The following is a 27,466-nucleotide window of genomic DNA, read 5'->3' on the forward strand; positions in this document are numbered from 1 at the left end:
TGATGATACATTGGTACCTTTGTTATTACTAGATTAACCTTAAATGAAAAAGAACTTGTAATTGAATAAATATGATAAAAAGACACCGGAGATACAAAAGAAACATCCTTCATTCAAAACGGAGCAGAAAAAGATCACAGGGTTGTTTTGGGGGAAGGTTACTTATTCATAATTCGGGGTTTCCTTCATATGAAAAAGAAAATAGGGACATTTTTGCATATTTTAATAACATTGCTAAATCTAAAGCAAAAATCCATCAATAGTAAATACTGACTATATGTAGGAAACTGCCCTTTAATTATAACTGACATTTTAGTTATGATTTTTTTTGTTCCTTTATGTGCAGTTTATGTTTCATAGACCAACGTCATCCATTCACACTCAAAACAGGTTAATCTAGAACAGCACTGTCTTTATACAAACTAGAGGGATTTTCTAGTCTTGTTTCTTTAGTTTTTTTTCTTCAACTCTATGAAAAAGCAAACACATTTAACCCCGATGACCTTTCCCCAAATTGTAAATAATATCACTGTATTCATGTACAGAATATAAAAATCTTTCCAACAGACAAAAAGAGAGAAAAACAAAATAAAATAAACACAGGATGAGGTTTCCAGTCAGTAGTAGAGAGGCAAGTATACCGAGGATTTGTAAAGTAAAAAATATTTATAATTAAAAACAAGGACAATTACGACACTTCAACACTTCACTTTGCTCAACACTGAAATTTACAGTGGAACGGGTACTAAATGAAAATATGACGGAGAGAAGCGGAAAAAAAACAAAACAGACTTAACGGTGAGATGAGTAAAAAGCAAATAAAAAATGCAGTGGACCTTCATTCCTATGAAACCAAGCAGGTGTAGAAGAAAAACACATCATGATAGACACTATGTATCATGAACCTGGCAGATCAAGTTATTATACAAATGAGTGGGGGTCATATAGAGGGGCACATATAATGATAGCACAGGCGTACTAGTTCCTGTGCAAGCAATGTTAGTAGAGTAAGAGCACCATGTTGCACTTAAAATAACTTTATATAACTTAGAAAATTAGTTATCTGTTTTATTATTTAGTATTATATTTAAACAATGTTAGATTTCATTTTGTCTCAGCTCTTGAGAGCGAAATCTGAAAGGGTTTTTTGACCCAGAATGACTGTTATTTCAAACATGTGGAGCCAAAGAGGACTTCGGATTGTAAGGAAAGACAAACTCTGGTTGTCATTTGTGACAGTGGTCCAATCCACAGGTGTGCAGCAGAGGGAATAAGAGAAGGCATGCATGAGTCTGAGTGAGAGCCACACAGATCGTAAAGTAAAGAGAAAAAAGGTGTGAATATACACGTCCACCTCTGGTCTGGGACCACTCCTGAGGGTTTAAAGAATCCAAAGACAGTCATCGTGTAGACACAGGAACATTTTGAGAGGATTTGTCTTTGGATCCTCTCAGCCCATGGGGAGCCATCTCAGTAACCTAGACCCCTACAAAACCAGCAAGAGGCAGAAATAAGTATCACAGCTATGGGAAGTGTGTGTGTGTTTGTGTGTGTGTGTGCACTATGTGAGGAAGGGTCTTTTTCAACAGGTGGTAGCCAGGGATTGGTGTATAGGAGGCTGGAAGCAGCGGACATGCTCCACAGTGGAACTGTCTGTCTCCACCGCCTTCATGTACTTGTTGAGGATGGCGAAAATCTCATTGTTGAGGATCTGGTACTTCCTGATGCGGTCTGCCATCTTCTTCAGGGGCTGTCAAGGGGAAATGCAACAACGGGTGTATTTAAATCATACAGCTGCAAGAAAAAGAAGTAAATACTGTGTGAGTCAATGCAGACACTGTGATACACCCACCACGTTTTTGATGATCTCGTCCTTGCCGTCCTGTCTTTGGACTTTGAGGAGGTGGTAGCAGAAATCAAAGAGATCAAAGCGACGCTGCTGTCCCAACAGCACAATGATGGCACAGCCGGCCCAGTTCAGCCCATCACCAAAGCACTGCCTGCAAGGCGAAGCACATAAGAGACAGCACTTATCTTTCCATTAAATGTGAGGCACACATTTAAGACATTTCTGCAAAATAAAATATTAAATTCATTACATATTCCCATTAAGACCTTTATGCAAATACATTCCAGCAGATGTGCAGACATGACATAATAACCTCATATGCATATGTTTTCATTGCTGTTTGTTAGTGTGTCTGTCTTTCAGACAGGATTACTCAAAATCTACTGGATTGATTTCCATGAAATTTTGTGGAGGGGTGCAGCAAGACCCAAGGAAGACCCCATTATATATAGAGCAGATCTTTTGTTTCACTTTCTAACACGGCAACGGTTAGCTTTAATGGAAGTAAGCATTCTTCTCTTTAATTGTGACAAGGGTCTTTTCTGATCCAGGCATACCCTATAGGATCTTTTAGAGTTGCTATGGTGCCAGAGAAAGGAGGAACATGCATGAACGGTTCCTGTCATAAACTACATGATCAGGTTTCACCACGTGTGTTGGATGACTGAACTGCACATAGACCAGCTGAGCGTTACTCACTCTGCTGTGAACTCGTGCGTGCCCACAGGGATGCAGTAGACAAACTGCATGGCGCTCCACAGGCGGTGGAACTCCATACACTCATCCACGTGCATCACACCGTTGGTGGGTGGAGGCCCGCGCCACACGGCATCCTGCAGGAAGCTGCGGATGCGCGTCAGGATGACCTCGAACATGGAAAGGCCACAGCACAGGCGTTCTTTGGTCAGCAGGTCTCCCTCACGGGCAATGGCAATTTGCTGGTGGAAAAATGAACAGCCACAATAACATAAAACAACAATAATAATAAATTACCTAATTTTAGGTAAAATTACCTAATTTTGGATTTTTCCTCTTTGTCAGACCTCTTGAAGTCAGTGTGGTGTTAACTCACTTGTGGGGTTCCCAACCTCTCGATTAGAGGCACAAGGTGGAGAGGGGCGTACTTGGCTTCCAGCCGCTTCATCCTCACCTCCAGACGTTCTCCCTCTGTGTAACACACACACACAAGTAACAGCATGTATTTATTGTACAAAAATGAGCAGGATGTGAGTCATCTGATTGAGTTTCTTATAATATTCCTCTTTCCTTTACCTTTGATGTAAACTCGAGGCAGAATATTCTGGAAGGGGGCAGCATGGAGCAGATCACACACTTCCTCCTGAGACTGAGATTCAAGGACAAAAAAACAGAGCATTTTCATCAAGAACCTCGCCCCCCTATGGACACCCTTACTGAGCATGCAGGAAGCCATGAGGTGATGATGATTGAACTTCAGTCTAGAGTTAGTGGTTAGTGGTGGGTGTATCACATGCAACACTACTCTTAAATGACCAAAGCGTTGAGAAAACTGCCATGAGTGAAGGAGTATGTTGTTAAATTAGTCAACACTATCTATAGGTTACAAAGAGAAGGAGATAAATGAGTGACTGTGTTAACCATGCCAGGATGCAAACATTAGCTGGATTATAATTTGTCACACTCCAAGTACAAAATCCCATTAAATTGGATTTTGCAACAAGAGGTCAAATTTACAGCCATCTTCTGGATGAAGTGTCAGTAGGGATGTTTTCATTAGCCGCTTAATCATGAACTAACAATCAGAATGGTGACCAATTAATACTATTGATTGAAGGTAGGGTTGGTTATTTGTTTCAGAAACACTTTTTTATCTCATTTTGTTGAAATTCTCTTCAAGTCCCGATAACCATCAGTAAATAAAGTTGTCAGAAAAAAGACAGCAGGTTTCTGTGGCCCTCACAGTACTGTAATAAAACAGAACTTGTCTGTCACTGACCGACCTGCCTGCGTGCACCCTGCCCGTGCTCTCCCCTGAAAGACCGGAGGCTTCAGGCGAAGAGGCATACACCGCCCAAGCAGAGACGAAGTTAGCGAGCGAGTCACGCAAAAGTCGGCTAGAAGTTGTCAGGCTGTGCACGTTCATAAGGGCGTAGCTTTAACGAGCGGGCCGATGGAGTGGGTGGGGTGTGTCGGTTGGATTTTTTAGCAGGTTTACTCCACAGAGGGTCTCATAGTTAACAGACTATGCACCAGACTGACCGCAGAGTGCAGTTTACTCTCATGCGCATCAGGGTGACTGCTTGGCTGTGAGAACACGGACATAAAGCGGAAAGTGATGGCGACGTCTGCCTGACTAAGATGCTACAAACTTGGAACTATGGATGTTTTTAAGGTCCACTGAAGCGAATAGATTTCTCTTGACTGTGACGGACGGTTGTGTGTGTGTATGAATGAGAATGCAAGAGAGAGGGAGAGAGCGAGAGAGAGAGAGAGTACAGCAGTGCAGCAGGTGTGTGATGATAAGTAAAATCCTCATGTTCTTATGTTTGTGCTGCTGTTGGCACATTTTTTTAAATTAACCCCTTGAGTTGATATTTTTTTCATAGATCATCTACACTCGTCTATTATATAACATTTTAATCTCGCTGGTTAATGGTAGATAATGTAACGAACGTCAGTTATTGGTTAGTAAATTGTCAGAATGTATTTTGGCATACATGAAGTTGCTTGTCAGTGATGGTTGTCATGGCGATTGTTAGATAAGACAACATGCATGAGGAAAGAGAGCCATGCAATGATTAAAGTAACACACACACACACACACACACACACACACACACACACACACACACACACACACACACACACACACACACACACACACACACACACACACACACACACACACACACACACACACACACACACACACGTCAGTGCAGCAAAAAGGTAGACAGAGTGAGGTAGACAGTGTGAGGTAGTGTTGTGTTGACAGGCATTACAAGCTCCCAGAATCAGAGGAGAGAAATGGAGGCAGGAGTTAAGCACAAGACTGAACCAACAACCAACCAGAAATGTTTTATCACCTCTTCCATGGAAGACAAGGACAGAAAGATTCTTTACTGCAGCCGCCAAATTAAAAAAATGTATACATTTTTGAAATAAGATTGATCAACTATCAGTTTTCATTTATTTCCTTGAGGTGCCTTATTTTGACAAATTTTAAATTCACTGCAATTCTTAACCTTTTGCTTCCATGGCTGATTGGAGGTGAAACTGTGTGTGCCTAACTAACACGGTGAAAAAAGAGAGGAAAAATAAATAAATAACCACAGCAGCCCAAACCAACAGGAAATAAAAGAGAGGAAGATAAATTCGGTCTCGGCGTCATTGTGATACGACAAGACCTAAGTCCTTACCACCTGAGGTAGTTGCCAGCGTGAAATGAAAAATAGAGTTGTATTTCAGAAAAAACATCAAAAGATCCAACACACTTGGGGGCACTCGGACCAGGCGCCTGACAGTTTCGGTTTTGATTTAGGATGTGAATCAATGCTATAAATTAACCAGAAACCTTCAGGCGCCCTGGTTACGGCTTTCCCATATAACAACATGGCAATCAATACAGCTACACAAGAGCGCCCCTCTCAGAGATCATGCTCAGGGACAACAGAGGTAAAAGAAAGTGGAAAGGTCAGGAAGAAAGTAAGGGGAGACAATTCCTGTGAGGAAAAGAACAGAAATAAACACAACAAAGAGAGAAGGGGAGAGAAGGACAACAAGGAGAAGGAAAAGAAGAAGAAGAGGGGGAAAGAGGTGCAGGAAAAGGAGAGTGAGAATGAGAAGGAAAGGGAAAATAAAATAAATATGAGAAGGACAAGGAAAGGGAGAACGGGAAGGAGAAAGGGAAAAATAAAGAGGAAAAGGAGAAGAAAAGGGAAAATAGGAAGGAGGAGGAGGAGAAGAAGAAGAAGCAAACAGGAGTATAACAGTGACATAACTGTAAAATGTGAAATTTAGCTTGCAGAGTAAAAAGATCTTACCAGAGCTTGTTCGATGAGCAGACAGAAGAGGATGGCGTTCCCGACTTCCCTTAAGCTCTGGAAGACGTCTGTCTTCAGCTCGGCATACTCAATGATGTCCTTCAGCTGATGGTGAAAGAACTCCAGGATTCCTGGGGTGACAGAAATGGAAAAAATACAGCAATGAAACCCTGCTAAATCCATGTTTTCAATTAAGAAACACATAAAATCTATTATTTAAACCCAACACACAGTGCCTGAGAGTACCTCTTTACGACATTGATTATCTATTTAGCTGTGGGTCAGAGCAGCCTGCCCGGCTGCTCTGACCCACGTTTGGTCACAGCTGGGCATTAACTGCTGACGGTAAGATCAAAGGATGTAAGCCAGGTACAGAACATCAGTAATCTACAGATTACTAAACCCTCGTTATAGGGATATACCATCTGACAGGCCTCTAATCTGCACACACCGTTCCAGCCAAAATGCACAGTTGAAGTTCAGGGGATCAACAAAGATGATACGGAAGTAGGTGGAGGAGTGAGGCATCTGTTGTGGGTCTAATATTAAATATGAAAGCATTTTGTTTCCTTTACCACAAATTGGCAAATACATTCTTCATAGCATTACAGTATTTGTTTTGCTTTACTTTTAACTGTAATATATAATAAATTTAATTTCCGTTGCTGCAGAGAAGCTTTTTCCCTCGGTGTGTCCCCAGCTGGCTCATTTACACTCCTCCTCACTGTTTTTACAATACTGGCTGATTGATGGAGTGTGTTGTGTGTTGGAAGAGTTTTCTGATGCTGCAAATTACAATTGAATATTTTTCCAATAGTGTGCAACAGCTGAGCCTTGACTGAACTGAAGTGAGCAAAGGAGGAATCAGCTGGTTTCATAACCCTGCAAACCCAAATATGGCCCATTTATGCTCAATGTTAACAAACGTATGTGTAGACTAGCCAACAGTTCAAGCAAGGACCTGAAGAAGAAATTTCAACAATGTCGGAACATTATGAGGAGAAACTTTGCCGGTCCGTAAGAAACAAATCCATATGATGTTACTACTGCTTCCGTCTCAAGAGGGACACTATCAAGACCTCCATCATTATGTTTGTTGTTGTCAAAAACTGTCTCTGCACTGCCCCCCAGTGGAGGTTTTTGTGTCAGTTACCAGTATTTTTCATCTCTGGGTACGTTCCAATATGTCAATCTTAGCATTTAGATACATGTTAGATACATGATATCACAACATGTGATGAGAAACTGCACAGAAAAAAGTTGTGTTTCCCAGAGAGAAGGGTTAGGTGGTTAAACACAAAAATATTTCAGTGAGACCTTCGAGCTATATCTTCAGAAAAGCTGCTATATTCGACTCATCCAAAATGAAAGAGTTGATTATATGGAGCTTTTAACCATCCTTGGTTAATTACTCGTGCATCATGGTAACTATCAACACTTGTGTCCATTTGTGAAGTTGGGGCCAAGATACAATGTTTATTGCTATGTTAACAAAACTATTTCATAAAATGATTATTGACTATTGAACTGTTTTGTTTAATGCAGACATTACTAACTTTAACACAAACTAATTTGTAAATGTGAATATGAACTGAAAGTTTACTGATGCAATAACACAGCTGCGACAAATCCTCTCTGCAAATATCAGAGGTAAATGTACCATTTTCAGCATTTCCCCTCCTTCTCTATGCAATTATTAGAACTTAATTACAATTTACAGCTTAAATGGATGTAGACTGGTGTTGTCAATACTGCAGATGTAACTCCACGTGCACTATTTCCTGTAACAGTATTGACGATAAGCTCACCTGGGGAGCCGTACTCATGGCGTGGAAGGCGGCAGATCTTGGGCATGACCTCTATCAGTGTTTTTACGTACTGCAGGATGGTGCCCTGTAACTGTGAAAAGGAAGAAAGGAGGCCAGGGCAAGATAAAGGGAACAAAAATGAGAATCCTGCACACTGGGAGGGATGGAAACACGTTTTCTAGGAATATGGAGATAAATACCAGGCTCTTGACAATCTTAAGGAGCTCCTCCATCACTACAGCGATGCCCTGGTAACCAAGGAGACGGCAGATGGTCTTGAAGTGAGGCGGGCCGACAAAGTTTCTGTAGGAGCTGTATATGTGGGAGTAGGCAATGTTGAGAGGCTGAGGAGAGGGAGAAACAGAGAGACGGTGTGAATCTGAAGCAGAAGGGAGGCAAGTCTACGACAGAGGGCACAGGTCACTCCGCTGCTCATTGACCTCCAGTGGCTGCACCCATCTAATCAATAACACTTCTATTTCACATCCACACTTAAATTTATTTTCCTATGCATGATTGTAAATCACTTTGGCTCAACTCCCGTTGTTTTTAATGAGCTGAACAGATTTATTACTTAGTACTTTATTCATGGTCTCCTACTCTCGTTAGCGCTGTCCCTCAGTTGTGAGTCGCTTTGGATTAAAGTGTCAGCTGAATGAGTAAACGTAATGTATGAAATATAAATCATCGGTGACACCATACCTTGGACCCATACAGGTAGTAAGGCTGCACATTCGCTGGCTTGTCTCTCTGTGGCTCCTGGGTGAAGGGGATGGCTGTACGTACAAAGCTGAAAAGAGAGGGGAAAAAATGAGAGAGGAAACAGGCGCAGTCTCTTCCCAAATAGAGCGCATCAAACTTAACTAACCGGTTCGTGGATCCATTGTAGCAGTAGTTGGGGAGGAAATCGAAGTTCAGCTCCCAGAAGACGTGCAGCGTGATTCGTCCGTAGGGAGCCGAGACATTGTGGTTGGCCTCGCGGAACATGGCGTCAAAACTGTCCAGGGTCATGTGCTTGCACAGGAGCCGGTGGGTTAGTCTGTTGATCTCCAGCAGCCACTCCAGCTCCTGCACCGGGGACACGCAGAAGAATTGTGAAGAGGTGTGATTTGAACACAAAGTTGGTTTCGTGGGGCTTCAAAAGAATGAAGCTCAGATTTAACAGTGTGTATCATCGGTGTTTGATCTTACCACTATGGAAGTGAGGTCCTCACTCTCAAAGCGGCTGATTGCATGGTCCAGGGACTTGTACATCGCTGCAGAGATCCTCTGGGTGATCAGGCGGTTCAGGTCGATGGAGCGGCCGAGCAGCTGAAGATTCCAAAGGAACATAGAGAATCTTATACATATTCTACAAATAAATATTCATAAACATGCTGTAAATAAAGGCCAAAACGAGGAGTAGATGAGACAAAATAAAAGCCTGAATGAGCAACAGATTATAACTTTTTCATCATTCCATTACCTGTACGTGTCTCTGTTTGAGCAGCGTCTCGTAGCGGTTTGATGGAGGGTAAGGGATGATCACTCCATAGTTTTTACACTCTGCTCTGAAGCGCTTGTCAAGAAGGACACTGTGGAACACAAATCATATGTTTGGTACAAATTCAGCAGATCCAGAGAAACAGTTTGTGCCAAAACTAATGCCGCGCATGTGAGCAAGCAAATGTCCGCGTCAGTTGCTCCAGACATTTTCTGCAACTTTTCCTGCCAGCCCCCTGGCAAAATGTGGAAAATGTGTGAGTGAGCCGAGAGAATACAGCAAGATGAAAAAGAGGGGGCACACTTATACGAAGACACGGATGAAGATGTCAACTTGGTAAAACAAGATTTTAGACCTTTTGGCAAAATGGGTCCAAACTGGTGTCAAAGAAAAACATGTGATTTCCGAATTTGTACGTCATGTCCTGTCTGTTCTACCGAGGCCCCAGCCCTCGTCTGAATGTGACTGAATGTGCGTTATGTCTGAATATGACTTCATAAAGACGCTTCCTACCTCCCAGCCATTGCTTTGTAGTAGGCAAATATCTGATCCGCTAACTTGTAGACAAACTGGTCAAAGCAGAGGTTCACCTGAAAACAAGAAACACATTGTGAGGGTATTATTTTTCAAGAGCACCAGAGAGACAAAGATCAATGCATTTTAGTTCTAAAAACAAGTCGCGTTACCTCAGCTTCAATTTCATCGTAAAGGAACTGCTTCTTGAACTTGGTGAGAGCGTAATATCCGCTGTCATTATACAAGTCTAGAGGATACAGCACATACCTGGGGGAGGAAGAGTAGCAGTTACATTACGGTTTGTTTACTAAAAGTACAAACGCATTCAGTTTCACAGGGATTGTGAAGTGTTTGTCTTACTCCATCATGGAAGGCTCCTTGGTCTCCAGGATGTGGTCGGTTAGGATCCAGGGCATGGACATCTCGATGGGGAACTGGATTCTGCGGCCCATGGTCAGCTCCAGGAAGAACTCTCTGAACCACAGCTGGGACAGATCACAGCACTGCTGCAGGGCCTCTGGACAGCGGAGACGGAGGGGCAAAGAGAGAAAGGGATAAAATGAAATGTCTCCATCTCTACAAGGATTTTACCTTCATATGACAACACACTGGCCTGTTTAACATTCTCACCGCTGAAGTTGAGCAGGTGTGTGAAGAAGAAGGAATGTTTGTGGAAGTCCTCTATGGCCACCACTATGGGTCCATCCAGACTGCTGCGGAGAGTCTTCTTCGAGCCACTCTTATCTGCGATCAGTGACTCCAGCATGGTGCGCACCATGTACAGCTGCAGAGGGAGGACAAAGGTGAAAACGAGAAAACTCCCACTCAGAGCAGGGTTTAGGGGGCAGATGTTCACAAACCACAGCAATCAAACAATATGAATAATTTTCTATGGCTGTAATTTTCTGAAGTCAAAGAAGCCCGAAATATGGGGAGTTCAGAGAAAAACGATTTGTCTGTCACAAAAACCGTGTTACAGTTTGATTTATTCTCGCGTTTCTTAATCCTCCAAACTTATCCTGGTATCTATAAAATCCAACTAATGGCACATTTTTGCTCAATGTTAGATACGTACAAGTGACAGATGGAGCCTTCTGCCTGTGCTCTGCTTTCATTTCATCTGTACATGTGCACGTCTTCAGAAAGCTTACGGATACGGACGAAACTAAACGAAATGGAGCAGTACCACAGGAAATAGAGGGGGGGGAAGTGTAGACAGTAGTTCAGGCGAGACGACCATAAGACACGAGGAAGAAATTTCAACAATGGGAGACATTTTTGAGGAAATACTTTACAAGTTGGTGAGACACTACAAGGATCTATATAATGTTGCTTCATTACTGCAAAGGGACAAACAGCTGCTTTTGCATCGCTCTTACATTCTGACGTCCTCCTCCAGCATCGACATGTTGATTTAGTCAGAAACTCGACTCGGTGCTGCCCTCTAGTGGAGGTATTGCTTAACAACCATGCCAACATCAAGGACGAATGGAAGTATGTGTGCAGTGAGACACATTGTTTGAAACAGACACATCTGTTTTCATACATAAGGGCAGCGTAAATGACACTGTTAAACCACACACTACAACTCACTCTCATTTAGCACTGTATGTCAATACCTATTTTATGATAAAGTAATATTCATCTTATTAATGTGTGTTGAGACTGAAGGCAAAATGTGACTGGGTCAGACAAACAAGTTAAATTTTGCAGGAGGTTCAGAAAGGTTCAAATTTGTTTTTACTTTTTATTTTGTTGCATGAGAACAGAAAAATAAACAATCTGAAAGGGGACATTTTGTAAAATTACTATTTTTTTTAGTTGATCATGCCTCAATCTGTATTTTTACAGGTATATTTTAAATGAAGGACTTCTACTTTGCGTTGTGTTACTCGTGATTACTGTTTTGTTACTGAACGGGCCCCATTTCTCAAAACCTTGTGCTGACCTCAGTCGGTGAACTAACCTGTGTGCTGGAGGGTCCCACAGCCCTGCGGGGCACTTTGATGTCAAATCCCCCTTTGGGATCCTTCTCTCCCCTCAGACAGGGGTCGTTCGGAGGCTCCCTCGCCCCCTCCCAGTCACAGACCGTCTTTCGAATGGCCTGGAGAACACTGCAAACAAAGCAGGATTATAAAAGTGCAAGAGCCATAAGATTAACTTTAATGTGCTTTTATTTAGATCATCTTTATGATTACCTGATGAGGACGTTCTTCTTCTTGCGAACAGCCTGGCGTAGAGGCTCTCTCAGGGTCATCTGAGCAAAGTCCTGCAGCGCTGCGTAGATGGTATTCCTGATGGCCTGGTTAAACACCGACTCCATTCTGCCCATCAGAACCTGCACAGTTCATTACACAGAACCGTCATTGTCTTCGAAATAAGATATACTTGCAGAGAAAAAAATTGATATCATTCTCATGTACATTATTGTATTAATACATTATTGTATTAAAATATACCTCCAGACATAGACAAGACAATAAGAAAATCTGCTCCAAATAACTTGTCTGACTCTTAAAATCTAAAACATCTCCCACTTCACTGAAAAGTCCACTCTCATGTGCATAGGAGGTTTCAAGTTTCACAACACAAATGTGCAAGATGGATACTGGACTATGATTGGCTGCAAGAATCACGCTTGTATATACACATATTAAACTAAGATTAAAAGTAGAGAAACTCTCCCTGTTCTTCTTCTAGTATTAAACTCTACATATGCATCATTCTGCTCAGTGAAAGACAAACATTAAACTGAAGTAATATTTAAAAAAAACACATTTTAGCACAGTGGGGCTGAAAATAAAAGGCTGCAAACAGTTTAGCTTAGCATAAAGGCAGGTGACACAGGGAAACAAACAATTAGCCTGGTTCTCCATTAAAGTAGAAATTTAATTTAACCTAACAACACCTTTTAAAAAACTCTACAGATACAGTCAGGCTAACCCATTCCCCCTCTTCCCGGTCTCTGCTTAGCTCGTCAGCTGCTGGCTGTAGCTTTGGCCTTAGCGAACCCATCAGAGTTGCATCAATCTTCTCATCAAACTCTCAGCAAGTAAACAGATTTCTCAAAAATAGTCAAATTCCAATAAAGTATAAAAATATATAACATCAAAGCATTTTGGTGACTGGTTTTATATCTGCATGTACAGTATGCACAGACCATAGACTGTATATGAAGATGGAGGACAAAAATGAAGCGAAAACATATTGATCGTCCTGGTGGCTGGTCCCAGTATAGGTCATAAACCCCACCTCCCCTATGTTAGTGAATGGGACATTCTATATCATACTACAAAAGTGTGAAGCATAATGATTGACAGGTGAGACTGACTCCTGATTTGTTTAACTGCATGTATCAGCAGGACCTTGATACCCCACGATCACAACGTGCAGACTCCGGCTCCGAAAGGTGTAGCCAGCTCAAGATGGCAGCACCCGTATCCAGGATATCTTGGCTTCATTTTCGCACAGTGGGAGAGAAGCATCATCCAACTTTATTTATAGTCTATCGCACAAAGTCCTATAACCAGCTGTCGAGGACACCACATACAGATCTCCTCATATTTTCGTAACACACACACAATTCAACACCTGTCTGGGTCACCATGTGTTTTACCTGCAGCCCTTTGATCATGGCGATGACTTCCACCAGGGCAAACTTCTCTTCACTGGTGTAATTGTAACGTGTGGCGCGTTCGTACTCCTCCGCTGTGCCAGGACAGTCCTTGTTACAGAATTTATCCGTGGGATGGACCAGTTTCCACGAGTACTGAAAGAAACAAGAGAGGGCTATAAATAGACCAACTCTGCGGCGATCAATGGCGAAACCACAAACCTTTCTTACCTACAGCCACATAATAAGTATTTCCTCCTCCCATGCATGAACCAAATCAATCCCTCGCTTCACTCACAACTTCCATGACGTGTGTGCTCCACTTGGACAGCAGCTGCAGGCCTCTCAGAGCCAGGTCGAACAGCTCCCTGTACTCCTCGTCCGACTTCTGGCTGTCCAGGCCCGAGCCCGTCACCACTTCGCTGTTGCTGTAGCGCGCCAGCTCCGAGATGAAACGGATGTGGTCCTCCCTGATCTGCACCATCTGCTCGCACAGGTTGTACTGCGGCGAGATGCTGCTCTGGGTGCACGTCCACCTGGGCACAGAATGGAGGAAATAGAGGGTTAAGGGTGGGGGGGGGGGGCAGGAGCAGATGGCACAGTGGTCAAGGATTATGAAGTGGGTATACGAGTAGATATTCCTTACTTGGACTTGTTTTCTTCATAGTGGGCACTCGTCTCAATGTAACGTGACAGCTCTATCTGCATGTCCCCGAACAGCGGAACCACTTGAAGCTGAAATACAAAAGTGACGATTGTCCCACCAACCGATCATAGCCACAGATATATTCCTGGATAAAAGAGATTAGCCTTACTTTGAAGAACTTGTCAATCTTGCTCAGGTTGATCCTCTTCTTGGCGTCTAGTTTGTAGATGTTACTCACGTTTCCATCCATCAGGTACAGACCAAAGCCCATCACCTGACACACAGAGAGATTTGTTTTCACAATCACATTGAGCCAGCAAGAGATCACACATTTTGACAGTTATCCGTTGGCAGCATGTTGAATGTGAATTAAATGTCTGTACCTTGAGCAGCATGTGTTTCTCACTTGGAGTCAGATACATTTTGTTCTCATAGTAGTCCACACAGATGTTGACAATGTCGGCCAGAAGTTCCTCGTAGCCAGGAATCACCTCCAGCTGTTGGTGCAGGCACTGCACAGAGACAAAGACAGAAGAGGTCACGGATGATTTAACAACCATTCATCTGTTAATTTATGCCAGAAAGGGTCTGTTGGCTCCTGTTTATACAGTAAGTATGAATATTGACATCACTGTGTGAAGACCTCACAAATCGAGCCAATTGTAAATGGACGTCAATGGAGCAGCTTATCATTAGAAACCTGGAATCTTGGAGGGTTTTGAACATCATATATGAAGAGAGAGACATTTGTTTCAAATTAGGAAATTGTCACTGCCCACATACTTGCAATGCTTCCTTTACATCAGTATGGCTGTAATACATCCACTAGAGGGCAGCGTCGGAGAGTTCCTGACAACAAACATGGCCCTAGTGGTGGACGTTGTGATAAAAGCGGACTCGCTGGTCCAACTTCCCAACTCGAAGAGTCTCTCCTCAAACAAATTTCTTCCTCTTGTGCTATGATCCTCTTGCTTGGACTATTGGCTACACTGCCCCCCCCCCCCTTATTTCTGGTGGTACTGCTCTGTTTTGCCTGTTTCGAATGTATCCGAAACCTTTCAGAAGACGACATGAATATGGATGAGATTGAAGCAGAGTACAGACAGAGATGAGCCTTAAACCGTCTAGTCAATGACAAACCACAGCTGTGACTATTTCAAATCTGACCCCCGAGATTTATTGTGTGGGTTGAATCCTGTTGATCTAATTCAGCATATTCTGTAGGATAAATATTAGTTAAGGTTAGGGAGGTCAAATGCTTTATTACCTCCACTGAGGAGGTTATGTTTGTGGGTCGGTTTGTTTGTCAGCAAGATTCAGCAGAAACTACAGAACAGATATGGACAAAACGTGGTGAAAGGGTGTGACATGGGTGAAGAGGTTGAAGGTGAAGAGAGAATCCATGAAATTGTGGGTATCCAGATAAAGATGCGGATCCAGAAATTATTTATCACTTGTTCTAACATTGGGAGATTTTTTGACATTTTCACTAATTTCCCAGGAAGAAATTCATGAATCAGAAATGAAAGAAAATTATTCATATTTAGAGGAATGATATCTGTGAGTGTGTGAAATTTGGTGCAGCATTACTGAATTTAAGGGGACTGTTGGGCCTTGTGCAGGAGAGCAGTGCCAGTCTAGTTTCTCTTTTATTCATACTGCATAATATTTTCATGCAACCTAACCTGTCACATGGCCGCTTGGATATAGCTCAGACGTTCATCCCCTCAGTTTGTCTAGCATATCATTTTCTGAGCTATTCATATAGACGCTTAGGAGCTCATCTTCTATAATGTATTATAGACGAGCAGAATATTTATGTGCATTTGCAGCAACCTTTTGATCAAAAGATTTTTGATCCTGTGCCACTTTGACAAAGACTCAAAAGGAGAAACAGCCTTTAATCAACCTACAACGTAAATATGACGGACAGGGTCTGACAACCAACCTGAGTGATCCTATTGTGGTTCGCTAAAAACATGGAGAGATTCTGGGACTCCTGGATGGACTGAGGGTCAGCCATCTTCCTCAGGAACTGAGCCGCCCTGCAGACAAGGGGAGAGAAATGTTCATCTGGCTGCTCAGAGGAAGAAACTGGATTTTCTTTGGAGTGTGACACACTACCTTTTGTAGGCAGAGTGATCATTCTTGACGCTACACTTCATGTTCTTCAGTTCATCCAGCACCGGCAAACATGTTGATGAACTTGCCCAGAGTGAGCAGGTAGGCCTCGGACACAAAGTCCTTCCTTCTCTCAGCGTGGCACAGACGCTTCACTTCACCACAGAAACGCTCTATGGCTTTCCGCTGTAAACACAGAGAAACCAGGATACATGCAATAGATCAGTGACCATTTCACCAACAAACAATACAGTTTAAAACTATGTCTATTGATCTGTTAATTATGAAATATAAAACTAGCAAATTATCAGGCGGCTGAGTCTTACCTGGAAGTACATGAACTTCATGAGCTTGGTCACCTCAGGTTCTAACACTTCCACGGTTTTCTCATAGATTTCAACTCTGTTGGGCTGCTCGTTGCATTTCACCTAGCAGACACAAGAGGGAGCCATCACACAACGTGATATTGCAGCGACAGTACAATATTGAGTTTCTCTGTAATGATCATGATTCAGAAAAGATATTGTGTCACAAAAAAAATGTCTTTGATGTTATGTAAAAACTGTCCCTTTCCAGTTACTGAAAATTATATTATGTGAAATACTTAGGTCAGGTGCAGCTTTGTCCACCAAGACTAGATTCAAATATCTTTCAAAAAATTAAGATTTAGCAATGAATTTTCAAATGAGCTGATAAATGAGTTCAAGTTTGTACTTGTATACTTATATCTTTGTTTGGACCATTTAAAGCCTAAACCTATGGATTAAGGACATTTTGGCCATTCCTATCTTTTTCATTATGTTTAGGGAAAGGGTTAGAATTAAGTCTCAGTAAGGTTTAGGTCAGGGTTAAAATGCAGGACTCTGAATGCTCCGACTGCTACTAGGGGCACTGGCACGCAGGGCTGTGAATGTAAAAATATAAATGAGTAAAATAGAAAAAAATAAAAATGCTGGAAAATATCGAATTAAAATTGATTGGTTATAATCCCACTTTAGAAGGAATAAATAAATAAGTCAATAAAATAATGTTAAAAGAAGGCGGGGCAGCGGGAGCTTTAGTTCCAATAAACATTCTCCCAACCTCCAAGGCCTCTCCCCTGGCTCTTACATTAAAGGATGAGGCATGTTCATATGACAATTTATAATAAATAATAATAAATAACAGCAATTATAAATAATACCAAAATTCATACTAGGAGTAGTATTTTGAAGTTAAGACTTTATCCAACTGAAGTATGAAGAACATCTGACACCCCTATATATACATATATGCACACAATGGGTGAGTAAAGTGCTTATGAATAAAATGCTTAGGAATATAAAACACACACAATAATTTTTAAAGGCCCGATATTTTACACCTTTCTCAGATATAATTTGAGGTATTGGTCCCCCTAAGATGATATATCAGTGGTTTAAAGTCGAAAAAACTGCTGCAATGTGTATTTCCATGTCTTCTCTTCTGCCTCTCTCTGGAGCTGCAGACAGAACAGCCTGTTTTCGCCTGCCTCTTGAGCCCCTCCTCTGATTGGCTGACTGCACTTTGAGTGACACACGACCAGGCCTATCACCGGTCTCATTCTGGTGCATTGGACGATCTCTGGCTATGTTTGTATACCGCTATAGAAGATCAGCCACATATTTACAGTCGGTTATAACAGGATGTTTCTGAACGGAGTTTCAATACAGAGTAATGTCTACGTTACTCCGTAGTGAGCACAGTGACACGGCACGTCAGAAGAAATAAAGCGTAACCGCTGGTCTTGAACAGTAACGTTCTCAGGAGGAATGTGCACGGACACATTCCCTTCCTTGCATCCCTCCACACTGCAGTGTTTCTTCAGTGTTTTTTTTTTGTGGTTAGCCTGTGGTAGCTAACAAGCTGCTAGCTCAGCAACAAGTCTGCTTGGTGTGGCGTTCTGTGTGGATGGGTAGTGGTGGGGAGCGGGGGTGGTGGGTTCGGACTCTGGACTGTATTTGACACAACATGGGCCCTTTAAATATGATCAATACAAAAAGGGTGAGGGCAGCGCGTGATGGTTGATCTGCTGCGTCTCGAGCACATCTGATGTTCACACAGAACATAGACTCTACAGTATGACACCGAGCATCTTCCGGTCCTGCACATATTTCATATTTTAAACAAATGAATGAATTTAGTCACCAGAAAAGATAGGCCATAGATTAGAGTGCTTTTACTTTGACAGAGGTACAAGGTAATGTTGCAAATATTTATGTTTGTGACATATTCAACAGATAGACATTGAAACTGTCTATTGTGCTGTGAAGTGCATGCAGCAAGCGGAAGAAAATAGACAAGGCCCAGGCTCTCTAAAAGAGCTGCACGGTTCGGGTGTGCCTCACATGGGCAGTGTGGACGTTCTAACCGGTTAACATGGAAGCTCACATAATGCTCACACATCTAGGGTGGCCCCTGGACAGAAGAATGTGTGTATGTGCTCATCAGTCAAAAAGATATGCAGCTCTCTCTGTGTGTGTGTGTGTGTGTGTGTGTGTGTGTGTGTGTGTGTGTGTGTGTGTGTGTGTGTGTGTGTGTGTGTGTGTGTGTGTGTGTGTGTGTGTTACCTGGGGAATAGCTCTGGAGCAGCTTCTCCAGGTGTAAAGCATCACAGCATACTCATGTCCTTCCTCCAGCATCTCATTCTGCACAAATAAAAAAAACACGAGACTTGATTCATTCTCAAAGTACAGTTGTGGCAAATTAATCTATGTTAGTGTATCTCTTGTTTTTTTATATTGGAATGTTACTACTGAAATTGTTGTAACCGCACTTAGCAGCACAGAATATGCCCAACATTTCAGAGGAGCCACATGTCCCAGGGTGAATGGGGCTTGATAAATATTTGAGCAGGGGACGATTTCCTCCATTCAGACGTAGCTAAGACAGATTTCTCCGTGACTCGCTTTAAACAAGGAGAGTCCTCAAATAGACCAGCCTCCACCTCAATGGGACTTCCCCATTGAATAGGGTTAAATAAAGCTCCACTTCCCCTCTTTACCAGTCGAATCACACTCTCCATTCATTCACCATCAGGGGAAAGAGCTTTAGTGATCCATCGGCAGCCTGATACACCACCATGTGTGAGGGGAATGTTTATCTATGTGAGTGTGTGTGTGTGGTGCTACAGGCCTAGCCAAGTCTGAACAAAGGAGCCAAATGATAATCAATTCACAAAAATACAAGGCTCTCTTTAGGGCGTGAGACTGCTCTCCTCCGTCTCCTTTGTGTTCACTGAAAGAGTAACAGCAGCGACTGAAGACAGACAACAACAAAACTGTTTTAACCAATTACATGCATAAACCAATATGATGACAGGCCGTGACCTGTGGTTCTGGGAAAACTGGAACACAAATCTCACCATGCTGGAGTGGACCGTGGCTTGCTCTATATAACGAGCGATGCCAGTGACGAACGCGTTCCTGTCTTCGAAGTTGGTGTCGAAATTAGCCTGCAGAAGAGGGGGAGAAGAGAGTGAAAGTGAATACTGAAAAATGTCTGAACCAATGGGGACGATGGCGAATGGCGGTGGCTGCGTTTGTGAGAACGTACCTGGTACATGATGGAGGAGGGAGGGGGTTCGATGCATGGCTGCTGGTCCGGGAGGGGCAGCTCCTCCAGCAGGTCCACGTTGGACAGAGCATCCTCCAGGGTCACGTGGGTCGTCATGGTAACAAGCCGTCACTCACACAACAACGCAGTCTGACAGAGAGAGAGAGGAAGTGACGTGAGATAAGGAGGCAGAAGAAGCTCCAATGCAGAAAGCAAGATGCATGATGGGAGGAGTATAAATTGAGTTGACAATAACATCTGAACATCACAGGTATCGGAACAAATTAGGGTGAAAAAGTTGTTAATGGAATATAATTTTTTCAAGTGGCAGTAATACAACTGCAAACTTAATGGACATAATCATGATATCAGCAATCAATTCAAATAAACACATTGGGTATTGTCGATGAAAGGATGCTTGAGTTGATCTGACAGGGCTGTGGGGGCCAACTGATAGAAATGAATTCAATATATCCTACAGTCAGAGAATGCTTCTCAGTCACAAAGACATGTAAAACATATTGTCTAGACAATCTCATTTCCTCTTGTGAAACCCTTTGTGCGCTGAGCGGTGCAACATTTCTCTGTGTTCACCCTGCACCTGTATCCCTGCTGAGGCCCCCAGCTGTTTCCTTTTTAACTTCGTATTCGACTGGAGGAACAGATGAAGCGTCTAACCCTTGAAATGCAGAGACCTGGAAATCTCACAAATGTGAGAAAGGCAAGACAGAAGTCTGGCAATGAATGACATTTAAAAAAGAAAATGGCTATCTGACATAGAAGGTGGATCCACTGGAAACGATAAAAAACGTAAGAGAAAAGTCCAATTTATAGCTTTTATATAGAGTAAAATGCTATATATGATGAGCACACAGGTGTATATACGGCTAATGCGCATGGCCATCATTAAGGCCACTCTCTGCCTGATTTGTGTCTGGAATAAATGACCAGCTCCTCTTGAAACTGTACAGTCCCCGTCGTGCCCTCCCCTCCTCATAAAAAAAAGCAGCCCAGCAGTGTGTATGCGCCCGCCTGTATATCATGTGCCTCTCAGAAACAAGCGTTTTTCACGTCTGACCTGGCAGACAGCAGCGATAATAAGCTTAATATTCACAGCCAGAGAGAGCATGACTCGAGCTGCGGGGTGCCAGGGGCCAAACAGCGACGAGAGAAGAGGCAGATAAAAACCAAACATGGCCGTTTCTCTTTCCCTTGTTAGAGGCAGGCAAAGAATTTAGAGCAACAGAAGGTCGAATGTTGCATCAAGCTGTTGAACGTAGTATTTCATATGGATAAAGGTTGGGTTATGGCACCTTATATAGAGATGTTCAGATACAGATACCAGCATCAAAATACCAAGTTGAGCATCGGCAAGTATGCAAATGTACCGATCAGATGCTACATTTTCTTTTTTAAGTATGTATATAGATACACACACACACACACACACAAGTATATAATACAAAGAAAATATTCCTCTGTTTTAAAAGAATTATCACAAGTAACACAAAAACACTTTGAAATACCAGAGAAGAAAGCTGAAGTCCAGCTAATATTGGGGGAGGTAGCAGTCTGTAAATGCTGTAAATGCCGGAAATGTGGTGCAGTAACATCTAAGTTCAGTGGTAAACCTATAGTTAGACCTAGCAGCGCTAACCAAACGTAGGAAAACCCCTATTTGTTTTTGTTTCTGGCGCATTGATTTCCAGTAGGCTAGGGTTAAGCAGAGCTAGTTAAAATGTCAGAACATTTCACACTGGGAGGTTCAGGTATAAAGCTGATGTGTACCTTACAAAGGACTAATGCTTTGCGGGGTGCTGCTAGTGTTGCCAATTACAATACAATTAATAGGCCAAACAAAAACAACAGCAATAGCCACTTCCATAGCGGGTTGTTAGCATACAGCTGTTAAAATGTGTTGTACAGGTTGTTACTGGTACGGATCTGTACTCTAGATCGGCTGATACGCAGAGTCCAAGCATCGGAATCAGTATCAGGAAGGGAAAAGTGGTTTCGGAAGATCTCTTCCTTATCCAGCTTGTCATTTGTCCAGGCACTCAGCCACACACAGACAGTAATGGCACTCTTCACATCTAAATGTCAAAACAACTGATTGGCCAAATTAGCATTCAGCTTTTCTATCTGATGACATCATAGAAAGGGTAAAAATCCAAAAGTGATCACAGTGACTTTCTGTAGCCAGCAGAGAGACACGTTAACGACACACACACTGACAGATGCCGATGTCATGTGACACATTTGTTGCTGGTCACGCTCACTAATGTGATCATAATTATGTGAAAAAGGAGGTGGGTGCAGTTTCCTGTCACAACAAACTGCCTAAGTGAACCCGATGTATGTGATGGCTGCAGCTGGGTGAGGTGAACCACAAGTTGTCGAATGACTCAGTCATCAAACTTCTGTGACACTAAACTCTTTCACGTATAGATGGTAACAGAGTAAATGAATGTAGATGGATTCATATGTTAAATCTATGTTGTCCTCTCTATTCGGATTTGTCACTTTATTTGGATTTATCACTTTATTTTAGTACTGTCTCCACTGTCTCTCTTTTTTTGGGTTCCTGATACATATTTCTTTACATATATTTATATAGTATTTCAATATTTGAATAGCTTATATTTAATTCATCATCCTTTACTTTATAGTCTCAATTTGTGTGGGTTACATAATTGGACATCTATAGGTTTGCTCCACGCAAACTCTCTTATTACTAGTTTGAAGAAGTACTCTAAACTACTGGAAATATTAATACAAAACTTGGTGGAAGGATGTGGTATGGATCAGGAAAGAACCAATTCAATTTTGGTGTCCTTCTCAAGGCAAGACCTTACAAATGATAGAGAACCCCAACAGTTCCCACAATGAGCAAGCACCTTGGCCACTGTGGTGAGAAAAAAACGTCCTCATTTACTGGAAGAGACCTCTAGCAGAACTAGACTCAATGTGGACGGCCATCTGCCTCTACCGGTTGGGGTGAGCAGAGAGAAATGGGGAGGAGAGGGGAGATGGGTGGAAAAGAGGGGAGAGAGGAAAGAGAGAGATAGGGGGGAGGGGAAGAGAGAGGAGAGAGAGTCCAGGAACAGTTGTGCACCATCAGGTTTCAGCTCTGACAGACTAGTTGTTATAATAAAATTATAAGAGTGATAATTATGGATGTAAAGATGTTATTAATGATAGCAGCAATATAAGTGGCATAATTTTCCATTGTAGCGTTTAGTGCCACTGAAATACTGAGAGTTTTAGTCCTGTGCAGAAACCTATAACTTCTGCTTATTAGCATTCGATTCTTGTTTTTTGAAATATGTATATATTTATACTCCTCAGTGATGCTGGTGCATGCCAACAAGAGCTTAGGTTGAAATGTCAGCGCCACCTTTACCCGTGTGTGCTCCGGTGTGTTTGCGTACAGAATATTAAAATGGAGGATTTTGTCATCTTGAAGAAGGTGTTTCCTGTATTCTCTGAACTGCTGTGACTGCTACAACCTGAATCCACACTTCTGCAGATTCTTTCTAGGCTCAGTTGGTTATTTTTAACTGTTGAGTTTGTAGAATACAAAACATACAGCTCGCTACAAGCGGCTTTGTCAGGCACACAAACATGCACAGTACTGCTAAACTCCCATCTGTGCTTGGGAAACACGGGCGCAGACTGAAGCCTGGTTTGGCTGAACAAACTTTCCCACCCTATACCAGGCTCTGTTCAACAGTTGGTGTGTGTGTGTGTGTGTGTGTGTGTGTGTGTGTGTGTGTGTGTGTGTGTGTGTGTGTGTGTGTGTGTGTGTGTGTGTGTGTGTGTGTGTGTGTGTGTGTGTGTGTGTCATTCTTTACAAAGCAAAGGGCCCCTTCATTCCCTTCTGGACACTTGGTAAAGTAGCTGCAGGCCTGTGTTATGGCGGAACGACAGAGACAACAGCTCCTCTCAGAAATCCAATACAGTAGTTGAACTATTAGACAAACTCAACACAGAACATCAATGCTTTGCACAGCGAAACCCCCTCGGGCCAATCTGACATTAAAACTAAAGCTTCAACACATCACACACTGGGCTCAGATCTCCTCATGACAACAATAAACCGTGAGAATCCAAGGTTGTTGAGGAGGTTCTCCAAATAATCCAACTAGAATGAGACAGTGTGGGGGAAAGCATCACGAACACAGATGACGCATGGTTTGTAGGAGAAAATCTTGACCGGTATGTGCTGCTGGGGCTTTGTGTAAAACATCCTGCCTGAGATCCACACAGTGAGAGAAAGTGTGTCAACTGCAGGGTCACAGCCCTCAATGGGATCCCCCCCGCCCCGAAGGCAAGCTTTGTAATATATATTCATACACACAATAAGACGAGATCCGCTCAGCGTGGAAGAAACAGGAATCTCGAGCATTTAAACGCACACGGTAATTAGCACACACACACACACACATAGACACTAGTGTGTTCCAGCAGCATCGGTGCAGTCGACAGTGTGTCGTCATGTGCAGGATGCCGGCAGGCTGAGGTATGTGACAGGCTGATTGTCATTTCAAACACCCGGCAGTGCAAAACTGTTGTCGTCTCATGATCGGTCGCCCATGATGTCACGCTCACCTTTTAGACCCAACGACAATGACATAAGCGTGGATCACATGACTACGCTTTGACAAGTAGAGGCGGAGGGTAAACAAACACCTGACCCAACATCACCAAAACTATTATTTTACAATTATTTGAATGTACTTTATACATTTAATCTCAAAACAGAAATGTTCATCTCTCAGTGTTGTTTTCCTTTACTTCCCTTTTCTTCAGCTGGTTGGTTATTTATACTTCTACAGGCCTTTGTCTTTCTATTTACTCAAATGTAAACTAAAGCAGCAGTGCTGTCATCTGATCTAGTTGTCCAAAAATAATAACTATAATGATGTATGATGATAGATCTCACAATAGCCGCATTATGTGGATATGACAGGGGCTGAAACTACAGCTTCATTGTTGTTAAGCTTCCGCTTACTACTACAAATATCATTTTACACATTTGGCCTTTGAATTGTCATAACATTTGCTTTACAGTTTCTCAGAGCCCAAGATGTGGTCTTCACATGTCGTGCTATGTCCAACCAAACGTCCACATTCTGAAGATATTCAACTTACAATGGTGTAGAACAGAGAAGTGACCAAGTGCTTACATTGAAGAAGTTGTAATGACTGAATGTTTGGCATTTTTGCTTCATTTATAATTCAAATCAATAATTTGATGATGAAAATACTTGATGCTTCTTTCCCTGCTAATGAGCGGAGTTACTTACTGTATATTTAAATCCAAGATAACTCAATACCAATACATTCTATTTTCATCTAGAATCTCTTCCATACCACATCCACACTCTTTAAGGTTTCTTGTTTTATTTCTTCCACTAAAAAATATTTTTTTGATTTTATTTTTGACTTATTCAAACTGAACGTCTGATGATAGATGGTTTCATATGTTGACTGTACATTCCTCAGAGGCCAATGTGTGATTTAGATTCGGGCTGGGCAATAAAAAACATAACTAATTATTCATCAGTAGCAAATTGACCAAGCTTCAGTATTTATTGATATATTGCTTATGCATTGTGTGAGCACAGTGAGGCGGTATGACACATAATTGATGCAAATCAGAGTTGTGACATTTTTAAATGTTTCTAATTCTCTGCTCATGGAGAAGAGTTTAAAAGCACAAAATTCACTCAGGAGCAAAAAATCTGTTAAAGTAAATAATAATGTGACATTTATCGTGATAATCATTTTTATCGACCGATAAGAACAGTTTTATCGTCCAGCCCTAATTTTGAGCAATAACCCTGACTCTGCTTGATAGAAGTATCACATGAATAATATTATTATTATACATTATAAAATATTTGTTGTGCCTGGCTCAGTAGCAGCAGCAGCAGCAGCAGCAGCAGCAGCAGCAGCATCTACAGCCTCATCATTACGTCACTGCTGGCTGCTGAGGGGTTGGCGTACACATTTACAACTCCAGTGAGTCTGCAACAGTGGCAGCTTCACGTCTGTGCTGCCGAGTGACAGGATGCAGACAGACAGCAGAGATATAATGGGTCGTTAGCGACAAAAAAAAAAAAGAGAAACAACAGTGATCAGACTCTGGTGTGAGGCGGAAGTAGGTGAACCTGTCATCTGTGCATCAGCAGCAGGCCTGTCTGTGTGTGTGTGTGTGTGTGTGTGTGTGTGTGTGTCTGTACTTGTATCTTTATGAGGACCATTAATAGCATATAAAGTGGGGACATTTTGAACGGTGCTCACTTTTTCATCGGTCTCTTTAAGGATTAAGATTTGCTATTAGTAAGGGTTTGAGTTTAATTTTGACACCTATCGTTAGGGTAAGTGGCTGAGGCTGCTAGGACCTTTTCCAGCATTTAACACTACCACCAGGGGACTCATGTCCCCTGGTGGTAAACCTTGTGGCAAACCTTGTGGCAAAACATCATGTCTGATGGCCTGGTTAAGGTTAGTGATAACATGTGAATTGTGGTTAGACATGAAATTGGTCATGGTTAAGGTTAGGGATAAGGTTTTGGCTAAGCTGTCCTCAATGAATGGAAGTGAATGCAGAGTCGTAATAAGGATAGCTGCACAAACCTGTGTGTTCGTGTGTTCGTGTGTGTGTGTGTGTGTGTGTGTGTGTGTGTGTAGCCATTTTTGTTGCATGTTTTGGACCCTTTCCAGCATAAATCATCAAGGGGACCAAAGCCCAGTCCTCTTGTGTGTATGTATGTGTGTGTGTATGTATATGTGAGTGTGTACGTGGGTGTACGTGTGCGTGTGTGTACGTGTGTGTGTGTACGTGTGTGTGTGTACGTGTGTTGCATTGGAGTAAAACGAAATGCTGAATGGGAGTGAAAGCAGCAGCGGCCGCAGCATCACATTCGTCCCCTCGCACACCACCATCTCCTCCCTGGCTAAAAAACACCGTCCATCTGCCGGGGATCCATCCATCCCCCGGTGCACTTGCTCCGGCAGAGACCCTCTCCTCTCCTCACCCCACCCATCTAAGCTACGCTGCCGCTGGAAGCTAACGGGGATCCGGGAGACGCTCCATCCGCCCGCCGGGTGCCGGAGCACGACCAGACCCGGTGTCTGTCTGCTCGGTGTGATACGATGCGAGGGGGGGAACAAGAAAGGACCGAGAGGAGGTGGAAAGGAGGACAAACAGGCAGCTCCCTCTCTCCCTCTCTCTCTCTGGTCTCCAGCCATCATCACTACCCAGCGCACATCTTTAGCGCTGCGGCTCCATCCGCCGCTACATGCAGCACGTACCTGTAAATTTCATGTCCGTCCGCAGAGACGCGAGGGCGGCCGGGCGGTGTCGCGGCGTCCGGGGGCTGCAGGTCCGGCGAATCCTGGGTTCGTGCCGTTTTTCGGTTTCCTCCTTTCCTCCGCTCGTCTTCTTCGCCGATTGATGCTCCAGTTTCGCCCAGGACCGACCCAGTGCTGCTAATCCACCCCACACAAAGAGCAGAAAATGGCTGCAAGTGCATTTTCTTAAAGGCACAGGCACAGCGGAGGGATGGAGGCAGCGGAGGGGAGGTTATTCTAGGCCCCTGACATGTTGATCTACTTAGTTCTGTGCAATACATCAGTAATTATCACGATATATTCTCGTTAATAGCAACATAACAAATGTATATGTTGTTTATGCATTGTGCAAGAACAGTTTTAAGGGATAGTTCACCCCAAAATGGAAATTCTCTCATTATCTGCTCGCCACTATGCCGATGGAGGGGTGGGTGAAGTGGGGTTTCAGGGGTAAACAGCGTTGCAGCCAAATC

The 27,466-nt window shown here is 42.8% G+C and overlaps 1 protein-coding gene across 1 annotated transcript; it reads right to left on the reverse strand.

Annotated features, from left to right (window-relative positions):
• Window positions 1-1,582: 1,582 nt before the first annotated feature.
• On the reverse strand, window positions 1,583-27,159 carry cyfip2 (cytoplasmic FMR1 interacting protein 2). The gene is given in 31 exon segments (XM_034598233.1): window positions 1,583-1,750; window positions 1,853-2,000; window positions 2,549-2,787; window positions 2,922-3,016; window positions 3,122-3,194; window positions 5,872-6,002; window positions 7,680-7,770; window positions 7,880-8,023; window positions 8,382-8,469; window positions 8,548-8,747; window positions 8,871-8,990; window positions 9,145-9,253; window positions 9,676-9,752; window positions 9,849-9,945; window positions 10,039-10,195; window positions 10,309-10,462; window positions 11,645-11,792; window positions 11,877-12,016; window positions 13,295-13,447; window positions 13,590-13,827; window positions 13,938-14,026; window positions 14,107-14,211; window positions 14,321-14,449; window positions 15,886-15,982; window positions 16,062-16,123; window positions 16,125-16,244; window positions 16,385-16,486; window positions 18,647-18,724; window positions 19,441-19,530; window positions 19,632-19,781; window positions 26,955-27,159. Coding segments are annotated over 30 exon segments (3,759 nt in total). The 5' UTR covers window positions 19,749-19,781; window positions 26,955-27,159.
• Between the last annotated feature and the right edge of the window lie 307 nt (window positions 27,160-27,466).

This window comes from Hippoglossus hippoglossus, chromosome 10 (assembly GCF_009819705.1).
Source record: "Hippoglossus hippoglossus isolate fHipHip1 chromosome 10, fHipHip1.pri, whole genome shotgun sequence".
NCBI lineage: Eukaryota > Metazoa > Chordata > Actinopteri > Pleuronectiformes > Pleuronectidae > Hippoglossus > Hippoglossus hippoglossus.